General features: G+C 41.3%; 1 protein-coding gene across 3 annotated transcripts in view; it reads left to right on the plus strand.

Moving 5' to 3' along the window:
• Window positions 1-25,466, plus strand: part of ADGB (androglobin) — a 65,352-nt gene extending 39,886 nt beyond the window's left edge. For 2 of the 3 annotated variants that reach the window (XM_083496231.1, XM_083496232.1), the window contains 11 exons: window positions 151-304; window positions 599-786; window positions 1,560-1,744; window positions 2,869-3,065; window positions 8,497-8,608; window positions 10,460-10,644; window positions 11,920-12,075; window positions 15,340-15,442; window positions 17,571-17,670; window positions 18,334-18,517; window positions 19,749-20,185. In XM_083496231.1, the coding sequence (XP_083352357.1) occupies window positions 151-304; window positions 599-786; window positions 1,560-1,744; window positions 2,869-3,065; window positions 8,497-8,608; window positions 10,460-10,644; window positions 11,920-12,075; window positions 15,340-15,442; window positions 17,571-17,670; window positions 18,334-18,517; window positions 19,749-19,952 (1,768 nt within the window). In that variant the 3' untranslated portion in view covers window positions 19,953-20,185. Of the gene's footprint in view, window positions 1-150; window positions 305-598; window positions 787-1,559; window positions 1,745-2,868; window positions 3,066-8,496; window positions 8,609-10,459; window positions 10,645-11,919; window positions 12,076-15,339; window positions 15,443-17,570; window positions 17,671-18,333; window positions 18,518-19,748; window positions 20,186-24,670 lie in introns of those variants that run through there. The other variant, XM_083496230.1, reaches the window with a different exon arrangement.
• The last annotated feature ends 765 nt before the right edge of the window (window positions 25,467-26,231 follow it).

Here is a 26,231-nt window from a genome sequence, read left to right on the forward strand (position 1 = left end):
ACCTTGGTTTAAGAACAGTTTCGGTTTAGGAACGGATTAAGTTCGTAAACTGAGGTACCACTGCATGGGTAAAACCTGCAAAAATGGCATGAATTGGAGATAGACAGATCCCCTTATCCTTACTTTACACTTTTCTCCCTTTTATTATAGAGAGGTGTTTTATGTTCCAGAAGATATGATCATAGCAGCAAAATTTTATTCTTCCATACCTACATGCGCATTGCATGTCGTAGACAATGATACATTGGAAGAAATGCCTCGGATCTTTCTCAGGGTTGCACCCCATCTTTATACAAAGAATAAGGTGATAAATACAAACATTTCATTGTAATTACAGTACTACTACCTTACTAACAAAATGATACAAAGGACCTGTTACTACACACTGATATAAATAACAATTATTTTCCCCAGGTACTGTGAATGCAACAACACAACCTGTAATTCTTCATAATGTACAAGTCTTGAATATTGTAGGGCCATTTTGGGGTATACAGTATTACATCAGCAGCAGCTATAATATTTACTCTTTACTTACCATTACTTATTGTATCATATTACTTGTGTTAATAGCTAACAAAATTAACTTTAATTTCAGAGAGGATATACTTTTATGGCTGAAGTTCAAACTGGTGAGTCACCAGTGTTGGCTGGGAAATGGAGGCTTCGACTCATAGGTTCCTACAGTCCCCTTCCAGTTCTTTCTCGTGAGACTATAAACAATGTATATTCCATTAAAGAAGTTAAGGACTATTATGTACCAAATGCTAAGAATATTATATTCAGGTAAATTTGAGGAAACAGCAAGGTATTTGCATATGTACCCTATTTGAGTGTTCATATGTTACTTTGAGCATATTACTTACTGAAGCATTAATGAGTAGTAATCATAGAATCCTAAGATTTTAGAGTTGGAAGGGACTGTGAGTGTCATTCTAGTCCAACCCCCACAACGCATGATTATTTTTGTCAAATGTGGGGCTTAAACCCACAAGATTAAGTCTTATGCTCTGGCTAACTGAGCTGTCCCAGTAACGCTTTTGTATCTTTCCCCAAATGCACCTCGTTGGGCATTCTAAAATGCTGGGTCAAGTCCTGATCTTTCTGAAAGTCAGACATGGAAGTTGTTTTTCTATCTCACATTCATCTCAAGACATTTGCATGATCTAGGAAATAAGGTTTATATTCTAAAAACATGGAGTAAACCACACTGAACTCAGTAGTGACTCACTTCTGTGCAAACATGTATGTGATTGTTCCTAAGGTACTCAGGGCTTTGCACAGGCCTCTTTTTTTATCATTTGTCTAATGTTTGTTCAGAAAGTTTATTGTAGTCAATCTTGGCATTTTAACTGCAGTTTCATTTTGATAACTGGTTTCTATAGCAACAAATGGACTGTTCTAAACATATGTCTTAACTTCCATCTCAGAGCTTGCTGAGCTGGGGCTAGGCTGCCTTCTTGAATAACATTATTTTAAGGATTGAGATCTTAGACTTGCTGAAAATAATAAAATCTGCCTCAGTTAACTATATATCTTTACTCCCCCTTCTCCTTCAGGTATGCAGTAAAAGTAACAACACCACTTATGGCTACTGTGCAAGTACAGACCTCCAAGCCAGATGTAATCATTAAAGTGCAAGTTCTGGACTCTGAGGAAGAAATGGTGCACTCTGTTGGGAAGGGTCATGCTGTTGTTCCTGCGTTTTATTTCATATCTAATGAGCGGCCTCTAAGTAGCGTGTGTAAGTATGGTAAACTGAATTGCTATGATTATTGTGGACAAAGAGACTGCCAACACATTTGCATGTGCGCCTGCCTTAATAACTGCGTTAATAATTTGTGTCATACGCTAAGACCTCATTTAAGGATTACTGACTTTGCTTTGTCATGCTTGCTGCTGAGTGATCAGGCTTGCATATTTTGAATCGGTTTCTGGCATATAGACCATCAGAGCATGCAGAATGGGTATACCATTCCTTGTCAAGTGAATCAAATTCTGTTTCCCCTCAAATTACCCTACAGTGGTAAGTTAGGTGTTCCAAGAGAGCCATATCTCCTATGTTGCTACACCACATCTATTTGGGCATTGTCTCTAGAGATTTCCACTAGGGTGCTATTAGAAGTCTCACAGCAGCTAATAGCAGGAATAGCAAAGTGATACTTCCTCATTCTGACAGTTAAGCTTTACTTAGAACTAACAAGCTTCCAATCAAGCAATTATTTTGCCAAGACTAATCGACATTTATAAGCTCCTTATAAACAGTTCTGAGCTGTTTTTCTGGATTAATTATTATTCAGACGTGCATTATTCAAAAGAATAAAGAGCAAAGAGACCAAATTCCATTTTAAAATATGAATTATTCAACTTAAAGGAGTGTGTGTGTGTGTGTGTGTGTGACCACCAATTTCCATATGGGCCTGCCTGTTCACTGAAATATTATTTGGGACGTTCTGCTATTATAAATTTAGTGGGTGAAAAACAGTTTGGGCCTTTTTGGTGGTGGTACCTAATTATTACATGCTGTCTTTGAAGAGACTTGGCTCTCTCAATTAGGTGTCAGGTGAAGACTTCTAATTTTTTCATTGCATTTATATAGGTATTTTATCTAATTTTTATACTGTTTGATATCAGCATTTTGGAAGTTGTGGTTATCTGTATTTTAGTATTATATTATTTATTTTACTATGTTTTAAAATTCCCTGGGAAGGTTTATGAAGGTTGGGATGTAAATCCTTAGAAAGAGTCAGTAGATAAGTAGGTAAAGCAGGAGAAGGAGAGAATTACAGAAGTAGATATAAAATTGAAATTAGTAAGACAAATGACTAAATGCTAAAATACTCTTTAAAATGTTATTGCCTCTTCCAGCAACATCAAGCAAAGGTGGAGTTGCCCAAAGCACTCCCAAAAAGGAACCTGAAGTAGTTGCAGTCTCTAAGAAAAAAGGTACTGTGGCAGCTCAGAAGAATGTCAAGTCTGCAGCCAAGATGTCACAGGAAAGCCCAACTTCAACAGAAGAAGAAACTATTGTTACCCCTGTTCTTGATGATAATTTATTTCAGCAGGTGAGAGATCTTAAATATATTTGTGGAGGAATTTTGAGAATAATTCCTACTATATTGCTTCTTGTAGAAATGAAAAATCACGGGAGACGAGAGAGGCAGGTGTAGCTAGGCGTCTGTCTGGGCGGACCCTGAGAGCCTCTTTTATTGAATATTACAAGCATTGCCAAAGGTGTGCCTGTGGCTGATTGGTTGATACATACACACAGAAACTTGTGATTGGTTAACATAAGTACTAAGGCGGGAATTACATGTGAAAGGTGGGGATTACATGTGATCATTTATCATTGATGGAGAGAAGGCTGAGAATCGGAGCTAGAACTAACAGGCATGAAGCCTCCTAATTGAATTGTAACTAGGGATTAATTGGCACAAACAATATAACAATCAAGTTCTATAGAGATGGTCAGCTAGGCATGGAGAGCAGGTACAGTTTGTTTTCCGTGAGCTTGGGATGTCTGTTACTTAATGATTGATCATAGCATGAGACAATGTAACAATCAAGTTCTGTGGATGTGGTCAGCTAGGCGTGAAGAGCAGGTTCGTAACAGTGTGTGCAAAGGCAGGGAAAAACCTATGAGCAAGACTTCTTAAAAAGCAAGAAAAAAGAGGAGCAAAACTTCCCCAAAATGGAGCAGTTTTATGCAGAAAGAGACTAACAGTTATGTGCAGAAAGAAGACTTCCCTTTATCTCCCCCTTTCTTTTCTTGTTTGCGAGGCATTCTGGGTAAATAAGGCAAAAATATTTCAGGATTAGTGGTGTGCCAACAAATGCCCAAAATAAGTTCGCCAGGGTCGATGGGACAAAAATATTTCGGGATACGTGGTTTGCCAACGCATGCCCAAAATAAGCCCGTCCACATCTCACCTTAGGTTTACTGTTGGTGTTGCCATTTCGCAAAGTAGGCGGCGAGAAGTTTATTAGGTGGTTGAGGGGGAGAGAGAAGCCGAGAGAAAAGGCTTATGAGGCCAGGAACGCATTGAAGGAAGCAACATAACAAAATTAAGATGCATATAATGACAAGGGCATATTGAAAGAGATTACGAAGCCAAGTAAGATTAGGTAGCCAAGCAGTAAGCCACTGGGTGAAAGAATCCCAGAGGCCAGAAAATCTAACGTCTTGTGTAATGTGGTGTGTAAGATTTTGCAATCCATAATGATTCACATCCATAATAATGAAGCATCAGCAAATAGTGATAGCGGAACGATTTTGTAAAAGTCCATAGTGAAATTCACTCTGTTCTTTATTCAAAAGGTGAGAAGCTTGTGAAGTAAAATTCAGGGCTTTTTCTTCCATAGTGAAATTCACTCTGTTATTTATTCAAAAGGTGAGAAGCTTGTGAAGTAAAATGCAGGGCTTTTTCTGCAGAACAAGCTAAAGAATTAATGTTCATACGATTCCGTACAGCCAATCCAGGGACTCCTAGGAGAGAAACAACTAAAGAGATATATTCAGACCTACTGAAAAAGGAGACAAAAGCATCACAATCGTTAGTCAATTTCACAGAGCGGCGATATCAAGAGTGGGATAAAGGATCCAGAACACCAGGAATAACCTGGATTCCTTCTTTGGCCGCAGAAAATTTGGGTAAAATTAAGCCTGCGACTTTAGGAGGTAATTGGGTGGTCATAAGCACAATTTCACCAGGTAAAACAGTGTCTTTGGTTTTTTGATTAATTAAGTCGATGGTAAAATCAGAGTGTGTATCCTTTGAGATGGTTTTAATAGTGGAGACTAACGGCGGGGGGGGGGGGGCTCCCTATTTGTCCTGGCCCGGGAGTGGGGCCCCTAAGGAGTTTCCCGAACTCCTGCACTGATTTGCCCAATGATAGCCTTTACCGCACTTTGGGCATTTCTTGGAAGGTTTAGCCTTATTGGCATCACCATTCCTGTGCGCCCCACCGCCAGGTGCTCTGCATTGTTTAGCAAAATGACCTGGGCGATTGCAGTTGAAGCAGTTGCTATTCCCTCCAGCATTCCTGTCAAATAAGTGGATTTTAAACTGGAATCCACAATGGCCCTTCTCAATTCTCTCATTACAGAATAAGAAAGGGTTTCGTATAGCACCTGTTGTTGTGCTGTGCTTGGGTTTGCATAAGAAATAGGGAAAGCAGATGCGGTTGAGCTGGAGACAGGGAAAGCTGATGGGGTTGAGCTGGAGACAGGGAAAGCTGATGGCATTTCACCAGCCCACTCAGATTCTTCCTCTAAGGATAGGAGCCCTTTCTGCCTAGCTTGAGAAAGTGCAACACGGACAGCTCCCGTGAAACAGGCAGGAGCTGAGGCAGGCAAGGGAGGGGTGGAAGGAGGGAGGGAAGAAAGAGAGGGGGAAGGAAGAGGGGGGGGAGTGGATGTTGGCTGAGATGCAGGCAAAGGAAACACAGGAGGGAGGGAAGGGGGGATGGGGGTGGGCACAGCTCCTGTATGAGCAGATGCAGGAGGGAGGGAAGGGGGGGTGGATGGGTTGGAAGCAGGCAAAGGAGGGAGGGATTGGCAGGATTGTGCAGGAGGCAAAAGCTTAGGATAAGGAGGGGGGTTGTCTCTAACAGTTAAAACTGCAGGAGCCGTGGGAGACGCCTGAGAAGCCAGGGGCCCTAAGTTTGCCACGGCAACTGCGCACTTCTGCCAAGTTAGCAGACAGTGGATAGGAGCCCTGGGTTCTTCAAAAAAGGTTTTTCCAATCTTTTGCCAGGCCTCTACCCCCAAGGAACCTGCCTCAGGGTACCAGGGGCATTGGAATGCAATCTCACATAGCAGATGTTCAATTTCCTTTAAAGAAACATGAGCACCTGCACCTCTCTGTCTGACTAAATGAAACAGTTCAGTAGCATGCACTTTCTGGGACTTTGTAAGCTCCCCCCCCATACTCACGGTGTAGCCGGCTAAGACTTCTCCAGTCGAGTGAAGTATGAGGCTGCGTCAAGGGATCTGGCACGTCGTGGGTCACCAGATGTAGAAATGAAAAATCACGGGAGACGAGAGAGGCAGGTGTAGCTAGGCGTCTGTCTGGGCGGACCCTGAGAGCCTCTTTTATTGAATATTACAAGCATTGCCAAAGGTGTGCCTGTGGCTGATTGGTTGATACATACACACAGAAACTTGTGATTGGTTAACATAAGTACTAAGGCGGGAATTACATGTGAAAGGTGGGGATTACATGTGATCATTTATCATTGATGGAGAGAAGGCTGAGAATCGGAGCTAGAACTAACAGGCATGAAGCCTCCTAATTGAATTGTAACTAGGGATTAATTGGCACAAACAATATAACAATCAAGTTCTATAGAGATGGTCAGCTAGGCATGGAGAGCAGGTACAGTTTGTTTTCCGTGAGCTTGGGATGTCTGTTACTTAATGATTGATCATAGCATGAGACAATGTAACAATCAAGTTCTGTGGATGTGGTCAGCTAGGCGTGAAGAGCAGGTTCGTAACAGTGTGTGCAAAGGCAGGGAAAAACCTATGAGCAAGACTTCTTAAAAAGCAAGAAAAAAGAGGAGCAAAACTTCCCCAAAATGGAGCAGTTTTATGCAGAAAGAGACTAACAGTTATGTGCAGAAAGAAGACTTCCCTTTAGCTTCTTAGTGTAATAAACATTGTATCCTAAAGTTCCTGTGGAAGGTTGAACAAAGCAGTTCCCCAGGAGTGAACTCTTAGGTATCGTGTTTCCTAAGGGGAGCGTTATCTAAAACAAGAAGATGAAAACAAGGTTCAGGTAATTCAAGATTCCTGCTAAATGTGGGTTTGGAATTAGATGAAAAGGAAGAACAGAACGCTTTGTGCAAAACAGAACAAGGCACCACCAGCAGTGGGGTTATCTTGCCAAGTCGCCACTCTAGCTTGTTAAAATGGTACTTTTGTTCTTCCCAGGGCTACTGAATGGCCAAATGGAGGCACATACTTGTGGTGGCTGTATTCAGGTGTAACACAATACACAAAGTGCAACAAGCTGAATAATAATAACTAAACATTTTATTGGTTATTTCCTAATGTAAAGGTCTAGCCCAGTATGTGCAACATATACAGTTCATATGTACGGTATATAACCTATGAGACTAATTACAATATTAATACATTTCTTCTTTACTTATCTTTTCTTATTGTTTCTCCTTATAAGTTCCTGTATGACACAATCCTTAGGCTTTCTTATTGTTTGTTCCTGTAAGTTTCTGTATAACACAAATAGAAAAGTCCTCAAGGTAACGAGAACAACACAGCTGATGTAGACTGCTGGCACTAGCTGGCTGGTGCAGCTGCAAACTGCTAACTTGGGCAGAACAAGGTTTCCGGATATCTCCCTCTTTTCACCCCGAAGGGCTTCCTCAGCTGATATTAAATCTATACAATATAAATAAACACATGGTAATACAGTGGTACCTCGGGTTACATACGCTTCAGGTTACATACGCTTCAGGTTACAGACTCCGCTAACCAGAAATATTGCTTCAGGTTAAGAACTTTGCTTCAGGATGAGAACAGAAATTGTGCTCCGGCGGCGCGGCAGCAGCAGGAGACCCCATTAGCTAAAGTGGTGCTTCAGGTTAAGAACAGTTTCAGGTTAAGTACGGACCTCCGGAACGAATTAAGTACTCAACCCGAGGTACCACTGTACAATATTTGGTATCCAAGGTACATGTTCATATTATAATGTATTGATGCTTATGTTTGTAATAAGCTGCAGATTGTTTGGAGACCTCTGTGTAACAAGCGACTAACAACTCGAATATATAAGTAATATGTGCAAGTTTACCTGTAACAGAGAGGGCAGCTTTTGTATGTCATGGTTTGCTTCCTCTCTTGTGCTGACCCATGCCTTTGCTGGGCACAGTCACCTGCAGAGCGAACCTGTAGGAAACAAGGAGTTAAGGGGCATGCTCAAGTTGTCAAAGAGGCAGCCCAGTAATGCCTTGGGGTGTGCTCTGTCTTTCCTTGCAGGCAGCAATAGGGCACTGAATCCGCTCTTTCTCTTCTGCTCCTCCAAACCAAGCCCCCTTGTCTGGGGCATATAGTTGGGCAAACCCCATCATGGTATTTCTTGCCTCTTTTACCCATAATCCCATTCCATTTCTGCATTAATTTGTGCATTTCTAAAAATTATTCAAAAAGTCATTTCAATATACATATTTAAGTGCATATTTTGATACTAAACAGCCTAGAACTGAATCTTAGCAGACAGAGAAGTGAAAGAACTGGTGGCTAGTTAAGTTTCAACCTGCATTTCAGTCTGAGAGGTTTAGATCAGGTTGTTTTGTACATGAATTCAACACATTCAGATTCTTCAAGCACCTTATTTGACCCTTCTTTCCTTCCCTACAGAAATCCAAGATAGCAGTCAAGGGGGTGATGGCTAAAAGCAAGGTTTTTTAAAATATTAAAATAAGAAGCTGTGATTATTTCTGAAAAAAGTAATTTACTGCTTTTGGCTTTTACAGCCTCACAAGTATATTATACAAGCCTCAGTGTTGCATAATAGTTGGCCACTTACTGAGAACCAATTGGTATTTGTTCAGGCACTGAGAGAACTGGAAAAAAATGAAATCAAAGGTAAGTGGGTGACTTTGCTACATGCTTATTTTTTTATTAAAATGCATCATAACTGAAACACCAATTTCTTTGATTTCAGTTAGCTAATTATGTAACTTACATTTAACAGAATTGTATGAAAACTTACAAATAGCAAATTATTTCTGATAAATGCCTTTAATACCACCTTGAGAATGTTTTTACTGAATGTTAGCACAAAACTTTATCAAATAGAGAGAGAGAGGTCAAACCAGAAAAAATCAATTATACTCAAGTCCATTAAAACTATGGTGCTTACGTCTCAGGGCAATCCTATGCATTTTTCCTCTGAAATATATGCCATGAATTTCAATGGGACATTCTTCCTAGTAGGTGGTTTTAGGAATTCAATAAGTCTGGAGTGCAAATTTCTCTGGGAGTAGCTTTTTTCTTCTTTAGTATGCTAGTGTACCTTATTACCTCTCTTACAACAGTGTACTGAAATGAACAAATATGAACATACAATTGAAGATGAACTGTTGCTCTGATACTACGAGAATGATGTCACAATTTATTTATTTATTTATTTATTTATTAGGTCTTATTTTTCCAACTTCTACTTTGGAGTGCAATTTTCTTTGAATCATGCCCCGAAATGATAACTTTTTTACCATCCTTTATAATGATTGAAATAGTTATGCATGTCAAAGGATATGAAACTGGGTTTCTTTAGGTGGTGATGGTTCTATCCAGGGCTGAGTGTGGCCAGCCCTATTTCCCTTGTGGCTGAAGCTATTGGAAGAAGCTGTTGCCTGTGCTTTTTATTTATTTATTTTTTTAATTTTCTGTGTACGGTGGACTATGTTCCACCTGGGTCTGTGTGGGATCAGCTGGCCAGCCCACCTTCTTTGTGACTGGCTGTTCTTAAGACCACTCACTGTTATCCAACTAACTGTTCTTAAGATCTAAGTTGTTGTTGTTGTTTAGTCGTTTAGTCGTGTCCGACTCTTCGTGACCCCATGGACCAGAGCACGCCAGGCACTCCTGTCTTCCACTGCCTCCCACAGTTTGGTCAAACTCATGCTGGTAGCTTCGAGAACACTGTCCAACCATCTCGTCCTCTGTCGTCCCCTTCTCCTTGTGCCCTCCATCTTTCCCAACATCAGGGTCTTTTCCAGGGAGTCTTCTCTTCTCATGAGGTGGCCAAAGTATTGGAGCCTCAGCTTCACGATCTGTCCTTCCAGTGAGCACTCAGGGCTGATTTCCTTAAGAATGGATAGGTTTGATCTTCTTGCAGTCCATGGGACTCTCAAGAGTCTCCTCCAGCACCATAATTCAAAAGCATCAATTCTTTGGCGGTCAGCCTTCTTTATAGTCCAGCTCTCACTTCCACACATCACTACTGGGAAAACCATAGCTTTAACTATACAGACCTTGGTTGGCAAGGTGATTTCTCTGCTTTTTAAGATGCTGTCTAGGTTTGTCATTGCTTTTCTCCCAAGAAGATCTAAGTTACTTTTAATTATTTTTCATTCAAAGATGCTGATACGGTCGTGCATCAAAAGAACATGTCACTTGATAATTTCCAGAAAACGCTATTGTGTAAATGGAAAAATAGAAAACCACTTCTATAAGCTTTCATCTCTCATCCTCATATTTCCTAATGTAAGACAACAGTGCCATCTAGGATAGATTTTAGTGTCCAAATTAAGTAGCTAGGACAGAACATTTTACTTTTAAAGTGAAATTTACATCAGTTTGTCATAAATAAGGGAGACTGCATAATTTTTAAGACCTGTTTCCTAAAAGTAAACTCTTTGGTAACAAACAATTATGTAGCTCCAGAAGCATAAATGGAAAGCATAAATAAACGCTACAATGAAATTTACACAGCACGTCCTACTGAAAAACATGAAGAAAGTGTAAGCGTCCTAAGTCCAGACATTCACAGCAACATGGAAGGACAAAAATCTGCAGGCTCTTCCAAAGGAGGTCGAAAAGTGAAGGAGAAAACAACTGAGAAGGCAGAAAAAGCTGCTAAAGAAAAACCCGTAACTGTTGTTAGGCCCGAATCACAGGTAATAATAAATAAATGAGTTCATAAAGCGAATTTTCAAATGATCTGAATGATGTTGTATAGGGTAAATTTCTTCTTTATTTTTCCAGGTGTGAAGGGGAAAGTAGTAAAAAAAAAAGTGTAATATGTTCACTCTCTAGTAACCTCCCTCTTAGTGCTATGGCTGAAACACACACTGTATTGTGCTATATTTCAGCTCTGCTTGGGTAGGCAGCTGTCTTGAGATCCTGTATAATTGAATGGAATGCAAATTGAATTGAATTCAAATTCTATTTGAATTTGCTGAAGCAATGAAATATTAATATCGCAGTTTGCATCCCTAATGTCATAGTTGTGACAACTGAGAGGTTTCACAACTGGTTCTGCCCCTCATACACATTTCATTCACATCTTCCACTATCATAATTATCATCGTCTTTATTTTAATGACCCTTTATTTAATGACCCTTAATATTTTTTGATTCCCCTTCCTCTACACCTCCACTTGAGGGTGGAAATACATTGCCACACTTTTTAGGGTGTTCTCTTCTGTCTATCTACTTGGATCAACTCAAGTGGCCTCTCTTGTTTATTTTCATTAACTTGTTTCCATCCACATTTCTTCATTTTACATGGTGATGGCCTGGATAAGCCAAGTAATACTAATTATCCACAAGAGCCCCCTAGGCAACTTGATATCTTAGCTATGGCAAATAACAACCATCGTCAAGCATTTGTAAATGGAAAAAGAGTCGTCCCCCCTCCTTTCAGGCCATTGATGTGCTGCAAATGATTAGCACCCATGATAAACATAGTGCTACTCGAAGACTTCTCATAGTTTGGGTAGCAGAATCACATGCTCTCTTTCCTCCCCAGCAATTACCCCATTTGTACAAATTTCTCTTGGCAGTCATATGCTAGCCATGAATAGGGGCATTCCTGAACTGCAGTTTAGAAACCAGGTTTTAAAAAACTCACATTGGGGTTCACTTCAAATCCAGCCCTCCACTGACCCATTACTGCTCCTGTCTGCTAAAGAAGATATTGACTGAAAGCAGCCTTTGCTGCATGTGTGGGGGAAACAGACTAGTTTTGGGGATGGTAACTCTTGCGGGTTCCCTTGCAAAGTTGAGCACACATACGTCAAATGAGACCAGAGGGTGGCATTTGGCGTTCTTTGACAATAACAGTCTATCACGGACAGTGCTTCTCGATAATGAATTGGCTCTTTCATTCATTTGAGAGTTTCAAAGCAATATGTGCTCTTCTGATTTTGCTTTGTGCATTTCATTTCCAGCAATCTGATCCTAACAAACCCTCCTGGATCTTACGTCTAGTCGTTGAACAAAATGAAATAGAAGCACTGGATTTGAGGAAAGACACTGAGAGAGCAGATGAGATCAAAGCTATGAAGCAAGCATGGGAGGCTGCGGAGCCAGGGAGAGCTGTTAAGGTAACCAGGGCTTATCGTTTTACACATGCATTTAAAATGAGTTCCAAGATTCAGCAGGGTAGTGTGGAAATGCCAACCAAAAAGTCAAATCCCTGCAGAGATTTTTCAGTATCAAACTCCTGTTTGAAGAGTGAGTGCTGAGGCTGAACTGAGAGATTGATTTGAATAAATCACGGTAGGCAGCTAGGCAGTGAAAGCCCTGAATTTTCATCTATGCTTTACAGTGCTGGCTAGTAACATTCTGACTTGGTTATGGCTGCAATTTTTAACATTGCTGTTTTCATCACAGTAGCCAACATGAGGTGGCTTACAATGGGTGCAATTAAATTTTGTGCCAAAGCAATTGCCCTCTCAGCAGAAGCGTTTCTGCTTGCCCACACATGCCAGCTTCTGAATAAGATTTTTTTGGGGGGAGGGGGGATGCACAGCGCATGTGATGTCAGGAAGTCAGAGGAGCTGGGGCAGAGCTCAGCACAGTGGCAGCACAGCTTCAATGGCTGTGGCTTCTCCTGCTACTGCCGCCACCGGCCTGGGTCTGCTTCCAGCCTCTTTCCCCTCCATAGCAGGAGGAGGAAGAGGAGAAGGAGCCATGGCTATTGAGGCCACACTGTGCCCGGCTCCGTGCTTTGGACTTGGGGGGGTGTTCAGCCCCTAGGAGATGGCACCCCTGTGCTGGCCAGACAGAATGATTTCCCACCCCTCCCACTTTTCTAGGGGTTCTCCTGCTCCTCCCAAGCTGACTTGGGAAGAGGGGGGAGCAAGGGAGTCCTACAGTGGGACTCATTACTCGTTGCACTGGATTCTGCTAGCACAACAACTTAGTTTAATCCAGCCTAATATGTTTAAAAGACAATACCTGTCACAGTTGGACTCAGAATGCTCCAGTAGACGGGCCTTTGATCCATTCCAGCAGGGCATATTTTATGTTAATAACTGAGCATCAACATGACTGCAAAAACAAAACAAGGTGTTTTTTCTTTTATATGCATTAATCATCTCCCCTTTTCAGTTGCTTTTAAAAATATTGTGCTTTATTCAGTGCATTTTCCATGTACCCAGTTGTTTTTGTTTTTTAACAGCTAGTAGTCAAACAGCTTAAAATTGCATAATTTAAGGAGAAAATATTGATTTTTTGTTTCTGTTCCTGTCACTCCAAGCACTGCAGTTGAATGTTGTGACATGAGTCATTTACCCGTGTGTGTGCTTTAATTCAGTGACTCATCATTCAGTTGTCAGCCAGACCTCCGTCACTTATTAAAATAATTAAGCCGCTCGGCTCAAAATTTAAATGATACTTTCTCTTGGTGTGCAATGATAACATGCTACTGTTGTACAGCCAGACCAAATCTGAAGATTGTTGTTTCGCATGCCACTGCAATTACATGCATGTGCCTATGTTGCTATGGTAACATCATAGGCAATGCAGGAAGCTGTCTTATGCCATGTCAGGCTTTTTGACTATCTATCTGTTGCTTGCCCTAACATTGACTATGCCTGGTATATTGTGGCCATCTTACCAGCCGTGGCTCTATTATGGCAAAGGATTGGGTGAGAAAATGCAAGCTTATTTCTTTGTTTTTGTTCTCTAAGATAGTATTCAGCTCAAACACAGACTAGTAGTCAGACAGGGGAGAAGTGGGCATGTAGCAGACATGCAATGATTTAGGCTTTCCTGTCTTTCTTAGAAATGTATTCATATAAGTGCCTCACATGAAGTAGATGTGGTAGTAGATGCAGGGCCGTCTTTACCCGTGGTGTGGGGCACTCGGGCGCTGAATTCTGGGGGGTGACAAATGTACACCGGTCCCTCTTGATTGGCGGCAATGAAAAGCAATGGAGTGAAAGTCCCCGCCCCACTCCTCTGTTGCTCTGCTACCCTGTAGCGTCAAATATTCTTGATGAGTTAGGAAACAAAAGCAGCTTTTTCCACTGTGTTGTTGTTACAGGTGAGTGATTTGCCCTTCCCAAAAAAAGCTCAATAAAAGTTAATTTGGGGGCAGCTAAACTAAATTTTGGGGCACTGGGCAGCGCAGATGCTAAAAGACCGCCCTGAGTAGATGTGTCTCCTAACATAACCAGTGAAGTGTCAAATCCTGGCTTTCTGTAGCATGCCTTTTAGTTTCTTTCTCCATACAAAGTCAGACACAATAGCTGCCTTTTGGAGTTGAAAGAAGACAAGCACCCATCACCTACTGATTGGCCCTGCCTCCCCTAATTTTGAACTGTGTATTTAGCTACTCCCCGCCAGCTTGTCTCTGGTTTTGGATTCTGCTCCACTGCTCTCCTGTCTGAGAAGCCAGATCCTCCCCCATCCCATCTGGATGACAATTATTGAGATCATTTCTCTAATTGTGACACATTCTTTGTTGTTGAAAATTTGTGCCTCCAAAAAGAGGTAATCTCCTTTCCCCGAGTTCAACTTATTTGAAGGGGGAAGGAAAGAATAGCTTTCCAGATTACTTTAAGAAAAATGGCATGAGTGGAAGAAAGGGAGTGACCACCTACTCATTTTCCATCACAGACAACAAGGTTGTAGATGACCTTGCTTTGTATTGCCTGGCTTTTTGTAGATCTGCCTCAAGGACTGTTTTGTCAGTCATTTCAAAATTATAAAATATAGGGGAGCATTCCTGCCTGGCAACCTTTTCCTGGAGACTGTCATCCACGAAAAGACCTCCTGTTGGCAGGATTTGATTTGGAGCAAACAGGCATTCCAAGGCTACAGTGTGTTAATTTGGACTCGCATTATTGCAATAAACATCAATATTATGTGGGAAAGGAAGGGAGGGTTAAAAATTGCTTCACCAGTTGTCGCTGTATAGAAGAACCCTATTTCCCGGTGTCCCAAGTCTGTTTGCAATGCCAACCCAACAACAAACAGGCCAGGCCAATTTTGTTTGCTTACATGTGAACTGGGAATCATAAACAAGATGTTGGCTTTGGAAGCATCTTCTAAACAGACTTGAGGGTGGGACAACTATTATAATTGCTTTTAGATATCCATGCTAGATACATGTTGGTATTGATAAAACCAAGAGGCTTTAAATCCATGTTAATAGCCTGTGCTTACCAGTACATGGATGCATAGAATTTTTATGATCATATTAAGCTTTTAGCCTAAAATTCTGGCTTTTGCATCTATAAAATTCATGAATTATTGAATATATCTTTTGCCAGTGCTAAAAATGTTCCTATATAAAAATGGCTTGATAATTAATATAGCATGCAGTACTTCAAATATTTGCAATAAAACTCTCTTTGCAGGCTGTTCAGGAGCGCATGCAGTTTATTAATCAATGTGCGCGGAAAGGTTTTGTTGCGTCTGAGGCCGACAGTGTCAGCACTAGAGTGAGTTCAGGAGAAACAGGTATGTGTATGCCTACATAAATAGGGTTGCTATATTTTGAAGAGCAAAAAAGAGGATGCTATGATGGCTATAACAGCCACTCAAAGCAAATAAATGCAATTTATCTCAAATTTTACCACTGAAAGGTGTCCTGGAAAAAGAGGACACATGGCAGCCCTAAAATAACACAAGCTTTCTTACCTATGAAAACCTTGAAGAAACTGTTTTCAGGTGTAGGATTTGTGGAATGAAATAGTAATTTCTGTCCGCCATAAAATGGGTGTCATTACCAACCAGGCTGTGTTGGTAATAGGCAAAATATTCTTTACTTCTATCATATGCTGCTTTTCAAGTCACTTCTGAATATACCTTGCTTTTGGAATGCATGTTAGCAAAAATACTGCAGTCCAAACTATTATTATTTTTTATTATTTGTTAAATTTGTATATCGCCTTATACCTGTAGATTTCAGGGTGGTTCACAACATAAACAACCATGCTGCACAGGCCCCTGATCCAAGTCAGGGGCAGCAGCTTGGAGGAAGGATGTTTCCCTCGCTATGTTTTCCTAGTGAAAATCCTCCTGGCAGTCTGGCATTTGGCCCAGGAGGGAGGCTGCTCTTTGTGTCTATATCAACTCCCCCCCCCCCCGGGAGCTTCACTGGCCATTTTTGTTGGGAGAACAGCATGGAAGGAAGGATTAACATCCACTGTGTGACTGCCAGTCAGAAGGCCTAATGGCTCTTGTATATACAGCGGTGCCTCGCAAGACGAAAAGAATCCGTTCTGTGATTCTCTTCGTCTAGCGGTTTTTTTTGTCTTGTGAAGCAAGCCCATTGACGGATTAGCGGATTAGCGCTATTAGCGGCTTATCTGCTGATCGGATCAGCTGATAAGCGGCTTAGTGGCTTAGAAAAAGGGGGGGAGGGGAAAAACCCGCAGGAACTCGCAAGGCATTGTCGTCTTGCGAAGCAAGCCCATAGGAAAATCGTCTTGCGAAGCACCTCCAAAACGGAAAACTCTTTCGTCTAGCGAGTTTTCCGTCTTGCGAGGCATTCGTCTTGCGGGGCACCACTGTACACACATATTTAATCATGCACTTAAGATATCTGTCTTTCTGTCAATTGCATTTGTATCATTTGTATATTACTCATACAACTAAGTTCTCTGGGCAGTTTACATAAATTACAAAATATAATTCACAGTTGAAACACTTACACTGAAATAAGATAAGCTACAAAAACAAAAAAGCTGAGTAAAAAAGCAACTAAAGCAAGCAGAAACCTAGAATTTAAAATAGTTAACACTAGCTTAAAATCCCTTGCACAAAAGCTGAAGCACTCAATGGGTTGTAATTATAAAAACAAGGAGGTCTTCTTTTGGTGTCATAAACACCATAGTGAAGTGCCAGGCAAGCTTTTGGAGGGCAGGGGAGACATTCCATAAATGGGGAGATACCACCACCTTTCCTTCGTAGCTGTTTTTTCTCACTTAATTAGGTAGAAAACCTGGAGGAGGGCTTCCAAGGAAGTTGCAAGGTCTGGCCAGATATGTATGGGGGATGGTGAACTGTCAGGTAACCCAGCCCTAAGTCATTTTAGGGCTTTAGAGGTTAAACCTAGCACTTTGTATTGGTCCCAGAAACATAGCTGTCAGCGTTTTCCTTTTTTTAAGGAAAATTCCCTGATTCTGAATAGGATTCCTCGCAAGAAAAGGGATAAGTTGACAGCTATGCCCAGAAATGGAGTGGAAGCCAGCTAATTAAGTCTGTAGCCTAGTGATTGGAAGGATATAGGAAATATGGCACAAGGAGAAAGGTTCACACCTTGCTGTGCAACCAGGGATCTCATACATAGACAGACATGGTCTGGAGGTGCAGTTTCATTCAGATGGGTAAAAAAATGCTACCTTTGACAGTACTGACAATATGTTTCTATAGACTGGGATAGAGCCCAAGCTCTTCTCCCAGGCAGCAGTTCGGTTTAGGTAAAGGTGACTTCACTGGCCATCTGATCATCATGTCACTTTGCAAATATACATGCTGGTGCATATTTATATCTTTGGATCAGGTCAATATATAACTATCATGTATTCATAGTCTGGGATAATTTGGTACTAAAGTTTTGACCAGTTTCTTTTTTTCTGGTCAGGGACTACTTCTCCTGTTTCTGAACTAGTGGTGTCCCCCGCTGGAGTAGTTGCTGAAACGCAGCGGAAGGAATTCGCTTTAGACCTCTCTCCCTATATTAGGTAAATTGCAGCAAGTGTTTAAAGTTTGGTTACAACATATATATTTTTTAATGTGTAAAAGTTAAGAAATGTAGGGTTGCCGTATTTCAAACAGTGACGGAAAAGTTGTTGAGCTTTTTGGTTTGGTTTTGCAAAAAAATGACTTTGATGGAAGTTTGGCAAAATTGACACCGCCAGCATGGGTTGCCATACATCCCGGACATTTTGCCGATTTCCACCTGGACACTGTTGCCAAATGCAGTATTCCATATATGGCCAGGAAATTCCAGAAATATGGCAACCCTAAGAAATATTTTAAAGTACTCATCTAGCTCCTATGGTTAGTTGTATCCCATGAAGTTATCCCATTAGCACAAGAACTCCCACTTGTGTGACGGCACTTCCCCTCTAGAGGGTTGAGAGCACAACATGCACTTGAAAAGTTCATTCCGCTCAATCAAAAGTCCTTTTGCGAAAAGGATGGCTTCCTCGGATACAGACCTTTATATGCCTTTATATTTAGCAGTACACCATGTTGTCGCATTTGTGCCTAATCCCATTGTCTAAGCATGTCCTGCTCCTAAAGCTATGGAGATGGAGTGTATCTGGTTCTGAGCACCCTGAAATCAATTCTAACTAAGCAGCACATCAAAGGGAACTATTTGATCTCTGCTTTACCCACAGAAAAACACTACCTGAACCTGTCTTGAAAAATGAAGCTATTATTCAAGAGCAAGAGATGCGTAAGGCAGAAGAAATAAATCATTTTAGACAATTTCGAGAGATGGTTGGAGAACACAGAGGGCAAGAACACACGGCTAGGAATCGGTTGAAGCAAAATGTACTTGATATGTATGACCATCTTCAGGTAAGTATGCATAATTCTGTTAATCATTTGAATAAATGTCTATTTATTTATTTATTTATTTATTTATTTATTTATGCTTACCTGTTACGTTTTTGCTCAGTTCATATTTTTCCTGATTTTCTTTCACTTCCTTTTCTTTCTTTCTTATCATCAATCCAAATTTGGCATGCTGAGGACGGAGAGGAAGTACAACATGCAGTTATAGTGACCAGAAATTGTAGTAACATGATCCGGTGCATGTTTACTCAGAGACGTCCTGCAGGGTTCAATGGGGCTTGCTCCCTAGGCAGTTTCTTTAGTATTGCTACTTAGAGTTATGTATGAACAAGCAGCCCCTAGACACACATCTTTAAAAAACCTTCAGTATAATACATCTGTGTGGTCATTAGAAAAATAAAAACTTCGTGAGAAAATATACATGAGCTCTAGGTAACTAAAATATTCATAAAAGTTGTGCAACCCACAGTATTGAAGAGATAATACTTAGGATTTTTTATTGCAGTACCTTCTATGCTACTACAGACTTCTGGGAAATAACATCTTGTAATAATCTGGAAATCAAACAAATTGCATACACATTTGATGTGTCTTATACTTTAGAACATTTGTTGCATTTTAACATTCTTGTATCAAGATGCAGAATTTTTCCATAGGTAGAAAAGGCCTGGTGTCACATAATAAGTAAGGAATTCTTTGTGCAATTTTCTTGGTTGTGAAGTAAGTGTTACAGAGTTTTAGAACACTGAAATCTGCTCAAAATACAGTGGTACCTCGGGTTAAGTACTTAATTCGTTCCGTAGGTCCGTACTTAACCTGAAACTGTTCTTAACCTGAAGCACCACTTTAGCTAATGGGGCCTCCTGCTGCTGCCGCGCGATTTCTGTTCTCATCCTGAAGCAAAGTTCTTAACCTGAAGCACTATTTCTGGGTTAGCGGAGTCTGTAACCTGAAGCGTATGTAACCTGAAGCGTCTGTAACCCGAGGTACCACTGTATTTGGTTGTTGTTTTAGGTATACACCCAAGATATATAAGTATACACTTGAAAAGGTAAATGATAGTTTCTCCCATTTGATATAATTAAACAAAACTGACAATTAAGCCATGTAATTGAGAAAAGGAAAGGACCCACATATTTATGGAATAAATGAAGTACTTAAAATATTACTAGGCACTAGATTTATACCTATAGGTTTAATTTTGAATAGAGTGGATGTGTTTGTCTTTGGATAGGCATCCTTAGATGAAGCACGAGGCAGGGTGCTCAGCGTCCGGGAAGCATACAGAGCTAAGCTATTAGAAGCTGAGCGCTTAAGATTAGAAGCACTAGCAGCTGAAGAAGCCGCTCTTCGAGCAGAGCAAGAAAAGAAAACCCCAGATGTGCAGAAGAAGAAAAAGGGAGGAGGAAAAGGAGGAAAAGGAGGGAAGAAAAAGTAAATTTGCTTGAAATAGAAGCTGGGTAAACCTCCTTACTGGTCAGAAAAGAGCACCAGTTTTTGCAGTATTTTGGAATGCAACTCTGTCTTTTTTCCAAGTGTTATTTTTGAAATCCTTTTATAATCTTTAAATGATATTGATTTTAAAATTGATTTTAAAATTGTAACTGTATGCCATTACTTTGGCATTATATTTTTATGCTTTAATTGCAATAAATGTTTGCAACAGAATTACCAATATCCATTTCAGTATTGTCAGACAGTTTTTAGAATAAATGAACATCTAAATCAAAGAAGTCTAGTGGAATGGAAAGGAGAGTTACCTTGGTACCACCCTCAACCATTCTGCTGGGCCAAGAGGTGGTGATACAAGTAAAAAAAAAATCCTAAAAAAGAAAATTCTGAGCAAAACTTGACCACGTGCCTGCTTCTGGTTGCCATTTTGCTATATATTTATGGATTTTATGAAGTGCAATAACAGCTCTAGAACCCCTTGTTGTAGAAGTAACTATTGGGGGAGGGGGGAAGGATATATGAATCTAGACACACAGCCTACAAAGTACATGACACAGCAGAGTAACGCTAAAATATTCTTAGGAATCTCAGTATTGGTATTTTGGGCTGTCTTTGTTCTTCACCTTTTCTAGTGAAGAGAGAGAGTTTGTGAAAGGTTATGCCTAGCATTACAAAAAAATGACAAAAGATAAGGATGCCTCATTCTCATCTGTGATAACTAAAGGAACGTTTACAAATCATGCTCAGAACATTGTTCAATGATATATTTTTATCAGCTTACTTTCAATTCTCAAGGAGCTAGTTTCATCCAAATCCTACACATAACCTATCATTTTTCATTCTTGTTTAGTTCTCTACCAACTGAGAGTATTGTTTCCCTTTGCAACAGTTAGTACTTTAAAGGAGTATGGTATGTTCTGAGATTAGCTTGAACAAATGCTCTGCAAAATCCTGACATTTAAATTAGAAGGATGGCAAGATAAATAATTTTGCTTGGTAGAAATGCAGCAGACTAATCTGTGAATCCAAATTCTTTTAATGACACAGGTATTAGATCCCAGAACCTTTCTCACACTACCAGGCATTGCTTATTGGCAGTGTAGCCCACGTAGGCGAGCACTGACTAATCTCATTCTGTGGCATTGCATCTGCACTGGCCTTTGTTTTGTCCAGCTGGATGATGTTTCTCCCATAAGCACCCTAGCTGGATGATGAATAGAAAGAAAAGGAAGCAACAAAATACTTTTTGTCCAGGAAAACACTCCATTCTATTACTCCAAGTAGGAAAATTTGTTGCTTAGAAATAAATACTGGGGGATTGGCAATCATAGGTGGTGAGTGTTTTGCAGGCTGGGATGGTAAATAACTTCTGAAATTGGGTTGGCTCGGGAAAGAAGCTAAGGTATTTCAATTTTGTAAAGTAGTTTGACTTATTTTCCAAGTCAGTCTGATGTTGGCTGATGGGAAATCACCCACCAGTACTCAGCACTCACTTTCCTGAAAAAGTCTTTACTGAAATTCACCTTTTAGCTCCTCTGCTACATCCTCTCTGTCACCAGTGTATTTCTCAAAGTTAGTACTTTATTTTCCATCCCTATTTTCTCCATCTGTCCTCTGTGAATGGCCGCATGCGAAAGCCAATGAAGTCTTCCCCCATGCACACAATAGCAATACCATTTGCACAATCACTGCATATTTGTCAAGCATCTTTTTCAAGACTTTAGAGAACTCCCGTGGCAACAATATTGAGGCTGGTGCATTGCTTGCCTGTAATCTCTCTTCTCTAATCAGCAGTAAAAACTGTTGTGTTTTAACCTAAGGGCCAAGGCCCAGCTCTAAGGTTCAACAACATCATCAGCACAGATTTTAAGCAGCTGCCTGTGAATTGAGAATTCTAGTACTCTCCTGGTCTTTGATAGTTGTGTGAAGCAGCCCTGTAACTACACCAAGCCCCTGTTTTTTACTCAAGTTGTACTGATGGAGGCTGGGCTCCATAGTACTTATCATTTTCTCCTTTGATTGCTTGCTTGCTTGTGGTGTTTCAAAGGAGGTCGGGGTGATTAATGTGGGTTCTGCCTCACTCCCCTCCTAATACATAATGTTTGCATTCTGAACCAACACTATGGAATCTTGGTACTTAATAAATATTAACTAGTAGCAGTAGCAAGAGGGTTGTGAAACCCTTGCTTCCTGCAGCATTACAGTGGTATCTTGGTTCTCGAACGGCTTGGCTCCCGAACAAATCGGGTCCCGAACGCCGCAAACCCAGAAGTAAGTGTTCCGGTTTGCAAATGTTTTTTGGAAGCTGAACATCCAACGCGGCTTCTGCAGCTTCCAATTGAGTGCAGGAAGCCGCACCTTGGTTTTCGAACGGTTCCGGGAGTCGAATGGACTCCTGGAACAGATAAAGTTTGACAACCAAGGTATAGGGTTGTATAGGGATAGCTCAGTCAGTAGAGCACGAGACTCTTAATCTCAGGGTCATGCCTTCAAGCCCCACATTGGGTGAAAGAGTCCTGTACTGCAGGGGTTGGAATAGAAATCCCAGACATGTCCTTTTTTAGGGGGGCCTACACACCCATCTGGGGGGATGTTTACATGTATAGCAAGTGTCGGGTTTGGGGGGTTCAGTTTTGGGGGGTGCAGGCAGCTCAGGCGTGGGTGACTCAGGCTGCTTTGCATGCCGTGGCTGCTGCCAGCCCAAGCCAGGGAAAGATGGGCATGGGTGCTCTGCACACTGCAGCCACTGTCAGCCCGAGCCGGGAAGAGAAATGCACGGCAGCCCCACACACCCGCGCATCTGCCTGCCTCTTTCCCTGGCTTGGGCTGGCAGTGGCTCGGGCTGTGCTCTTTTTTGCTCTTTAAGATGTGACAACCCTAGACTAGATGATCCTCATGGTCCCTTCCAACTCTGTAATTCAACTTCAAGCACATTGAGTAATGATGCTGTGAGACTCTGAATGGGAAGTGAAGAACTAAAAATGTGATTCTCTTTGACAGGCATGCATGCACACACACTTGAAAAGTCTGACCTTATTTGTATCAGGTGTAGTTCCTTTTGACCTGGCCCTGACTTGAGGTGGGATTTGAACCCTGTGCCCACCACCATCCAATTATTCCTGAACATTTGCATGGTGGGGGTGGGGGGAGTAATGGGAATCAGAGAGGTCTCACTTTCATGTTGGAGAGATGCTGCAAGGCCTCTTGTTTAATGGGAAATAGCACCTGTGTAGAGCTTGCAGCTTTTGTAGTTATATATTCCATAATGTCTGGGAGGAGGTGACGCTCCATTCACAATTTCCAACTAAGGGGAAGCCTTGCAGGGCCTCCATTGATCATTTTTCTTAGTTTTTGTTTGTATTTTGAATTGCTTTCAGTTGTATGCTATGTAATTCTTGTTTCATTCACCTTTGTATATTTTGTTTACTTATTTTTTGTTGCTTCTCTCCCTTGTTATCTATTTGTGTTAAATGTGTGATATGTAAAGGCTGCAACATTCATTGAATTAGCCTAATAAATTAATCAATTTAGAACATTTCGCTTGACTAAAGGTGCCTCTAATTAATCAGGCCACAGGTTGTTTCTTTATAAAAAAAAGTATTTTTAATGCACACAGTTATAAAAACCGCAATGTGTCTGTTTAGAAAGGAGGCACGCCTTTTCTACCATGCGGCAACTTTTTTGCTGCTGTCTAAAAGCAAGACTTTTACAAGCACAATTGTATTATCATATGCAAATTTATGCACAAAAGTATTGACTAAATCTTACAGAATTAATCAACTACATTTTTTATTGAATGGCAGCCCTAGTAATAAGACTATGACAAATAAAGTGATTTTTAATAAATGTAGAAATTGCTTTTTCTTATTACTCATGACAGATATGAGTCTTACAAAAGCCTGAGGAGTAGGGGTGGTCACTCTAGGCTGACATGGTCAGAGTTGTGGTCACAGGAAACTGCTTCCCTTCACAGATGCACAAAGCTCAGTGTCTTACAGGTGTGCCAACTTGAATAAAATATTGAAGTGCCTAGGTAAGCCCTACCCCACATAAGCAATCACATCACATGGTGCGCACACACACCATTTAAATGGCAAGGCCCATCAACTTTGGGAGCCCCTGGCCCCCACAAATATTTTATTGGAGGGGGCATAGACCCCCTTGGCCCCTAGAAGTTGGCTCCTATCTTACCATATTTTTAAGTACAAAGCTGTAGAAGCACAACTACGCAGAGACCCAGTTTCACTATCGTTACACAACAGAACAGTTGGTAGTTACAGTTTGGCAACAGGGTGTTCATGAAAACACCCCTTGCATATTGAGGGGAAAGTGGGATTGTGCTGGCTAGGTCGTGCTTCTCTGATGGTTCAGGCTCAGTGGTAATGGGCCCTGCATGTGTAAGGATTTACAGACGTATGGCTCCTCCAAATGATGGGAAATCTTGATTGGCCGGGACTTCCAGGAGTCCGTGGAGGAATGCTGAGTTTATAATGGTGAGCTTATGACTGTGGGCTGCAGGGAGGGCATATCTGGCCGATGCAAAGGGCCATGGCTAGGCGATGCAATTCTCATGTCCCCTCATATTGTGGCAAGGGGTTGTGTGTATTCCCTCCCCAAATACCGTAAGTATAAGCAAGGAACCATGCAACATGAATCCAGATTGTGTCAGGCTTAATTTAAATAAATGTGCTTATTCTTTTTAAGAAAAATAGGAAATACAGATCAACAATGGAGGGTAGAGGTGCCTTTCAGAGAAAAAAGAAGCTAAAAAGAAAATATCTAAGGAAGACCAGACCACTATCCATGCTGAGCCAAGAAAAAGAAGGGCAAAACCCACAGTTGAAGCATGTACAGACCACTGCACCTACTGACTTTAGAAGGCCTCTGCTATGGCATAGACCCAGCTATAGTCAAGCTTTGTGTGACTAATGGGCCAGGTGTGTGCTTGCATCCCTCCGTATCAGAAGGATCCATTAGACTCAATGGAAAGGAGTTCACATCTCCATCTGGACTGACCATCTGCGTGACCGAGGTGTTCAGCTCTTGGAGGATTTGAGAAACAGAGGAACTCACAATCTCTTAGCCTATTAATATAGTGGTACCTCTAGTTGCGAACTTATTTCGTTCCGGAGGTCCATTCTTAACTAGAGGCGTGCTTTCACTAATGGGGTCTCTTGCTACTGCTGCACCGCCGGCACACAATTTCCGTTCTCATCCTGGGGCAAAGTTCTCAACTCGAGGTAACTCTTCCAGGTTATCAGAGTTTGTAACCTGAAGCGTTTGTAACCTGAGGTGTTTGTAACTCGAGGTACCACTGTACTTGACTTTACCTTCACTTTAATGCCACATTTAAAATGCTCTAGTGCAATGTTAAACCGGAATGATACAATGAATTATTGGTTGTAGCCACCTATTTATTTCAAATAATTGAGAGGTATCATAGAGCAATGTTTGTTCATTTACCACCCTTTTATAGTTCAATGCATTTTAGATAATATCATTCATCTGTATGTCAGAGGCTTTTCTCTGTATTTATTTATTTTAAGCTGGAGAACTGATCATACTATGTTGACATTTGTCAAGGTTATTCACTGTATACAGCTTGAGCCTTTCCAAAAGTATTGTTACAAATATTTAATGATTTGGTTCCCACTATGGCAATGTCTTCTTGGTGGTTCTACAAATGGATTTCATTCCCCCCCCCCCAGTCAAATGGCACTTTTCCCTGGCAAAGCCGCTGCAGAAGGGAGGGCTCACCTGGTGCTGCTTGAAAAAGATTTGGCAGACACAACTTTTCTATCTGGAAGTCTTCTGAAGTTCTGCCACTCATGCTAGAATCCATTCTGGATTCTGGATGTCCTGTTCCACCACTTACTTAATTGGCTTTGTCAGCTCTGATACTGTGGGCTACACAGTGGCGTAGCGTGGGTTGTCAGCACCCGGGGCAAGGCAAGTAATTTGCGCCCCCTAACCCATGGATTTGCGCCCCCTAACCCGTGGATTTGCGCCCCCTAACCCTAACCCCCAGATGCCGGCCCCCCCTGCACCCCCCACGCTACACCACTGGGGCTACAGCCCACAGATGCAAGAGGCTTCAGTATTTGTGTGGGGTAGGTTTCACTGAAGATGTAGACCATATATTTGCAGAGGCATCTTGTACTGACAATACGTGATGAATGACATTGTGCCCCCATGGAACATGATTCTGTGCAAGTGCAACCTAGCATCCAGGCAGCCTTCCAGCTTTGCAACAAAACTCGCCAAT

The sequence above is a fragment of the Podarcis liolepis genome, assembly GCF_965112155.1.
Source record: "Podarcis liolepis genome assembly, chromosome: 3".
In the NCBI taxonomy this organism is placed as follows: Eukaryota; Metazoa; Chordata; class Lepidosauria; order Squamata; family Lacertidae; genus Podarcis; species Podarcis liolepis.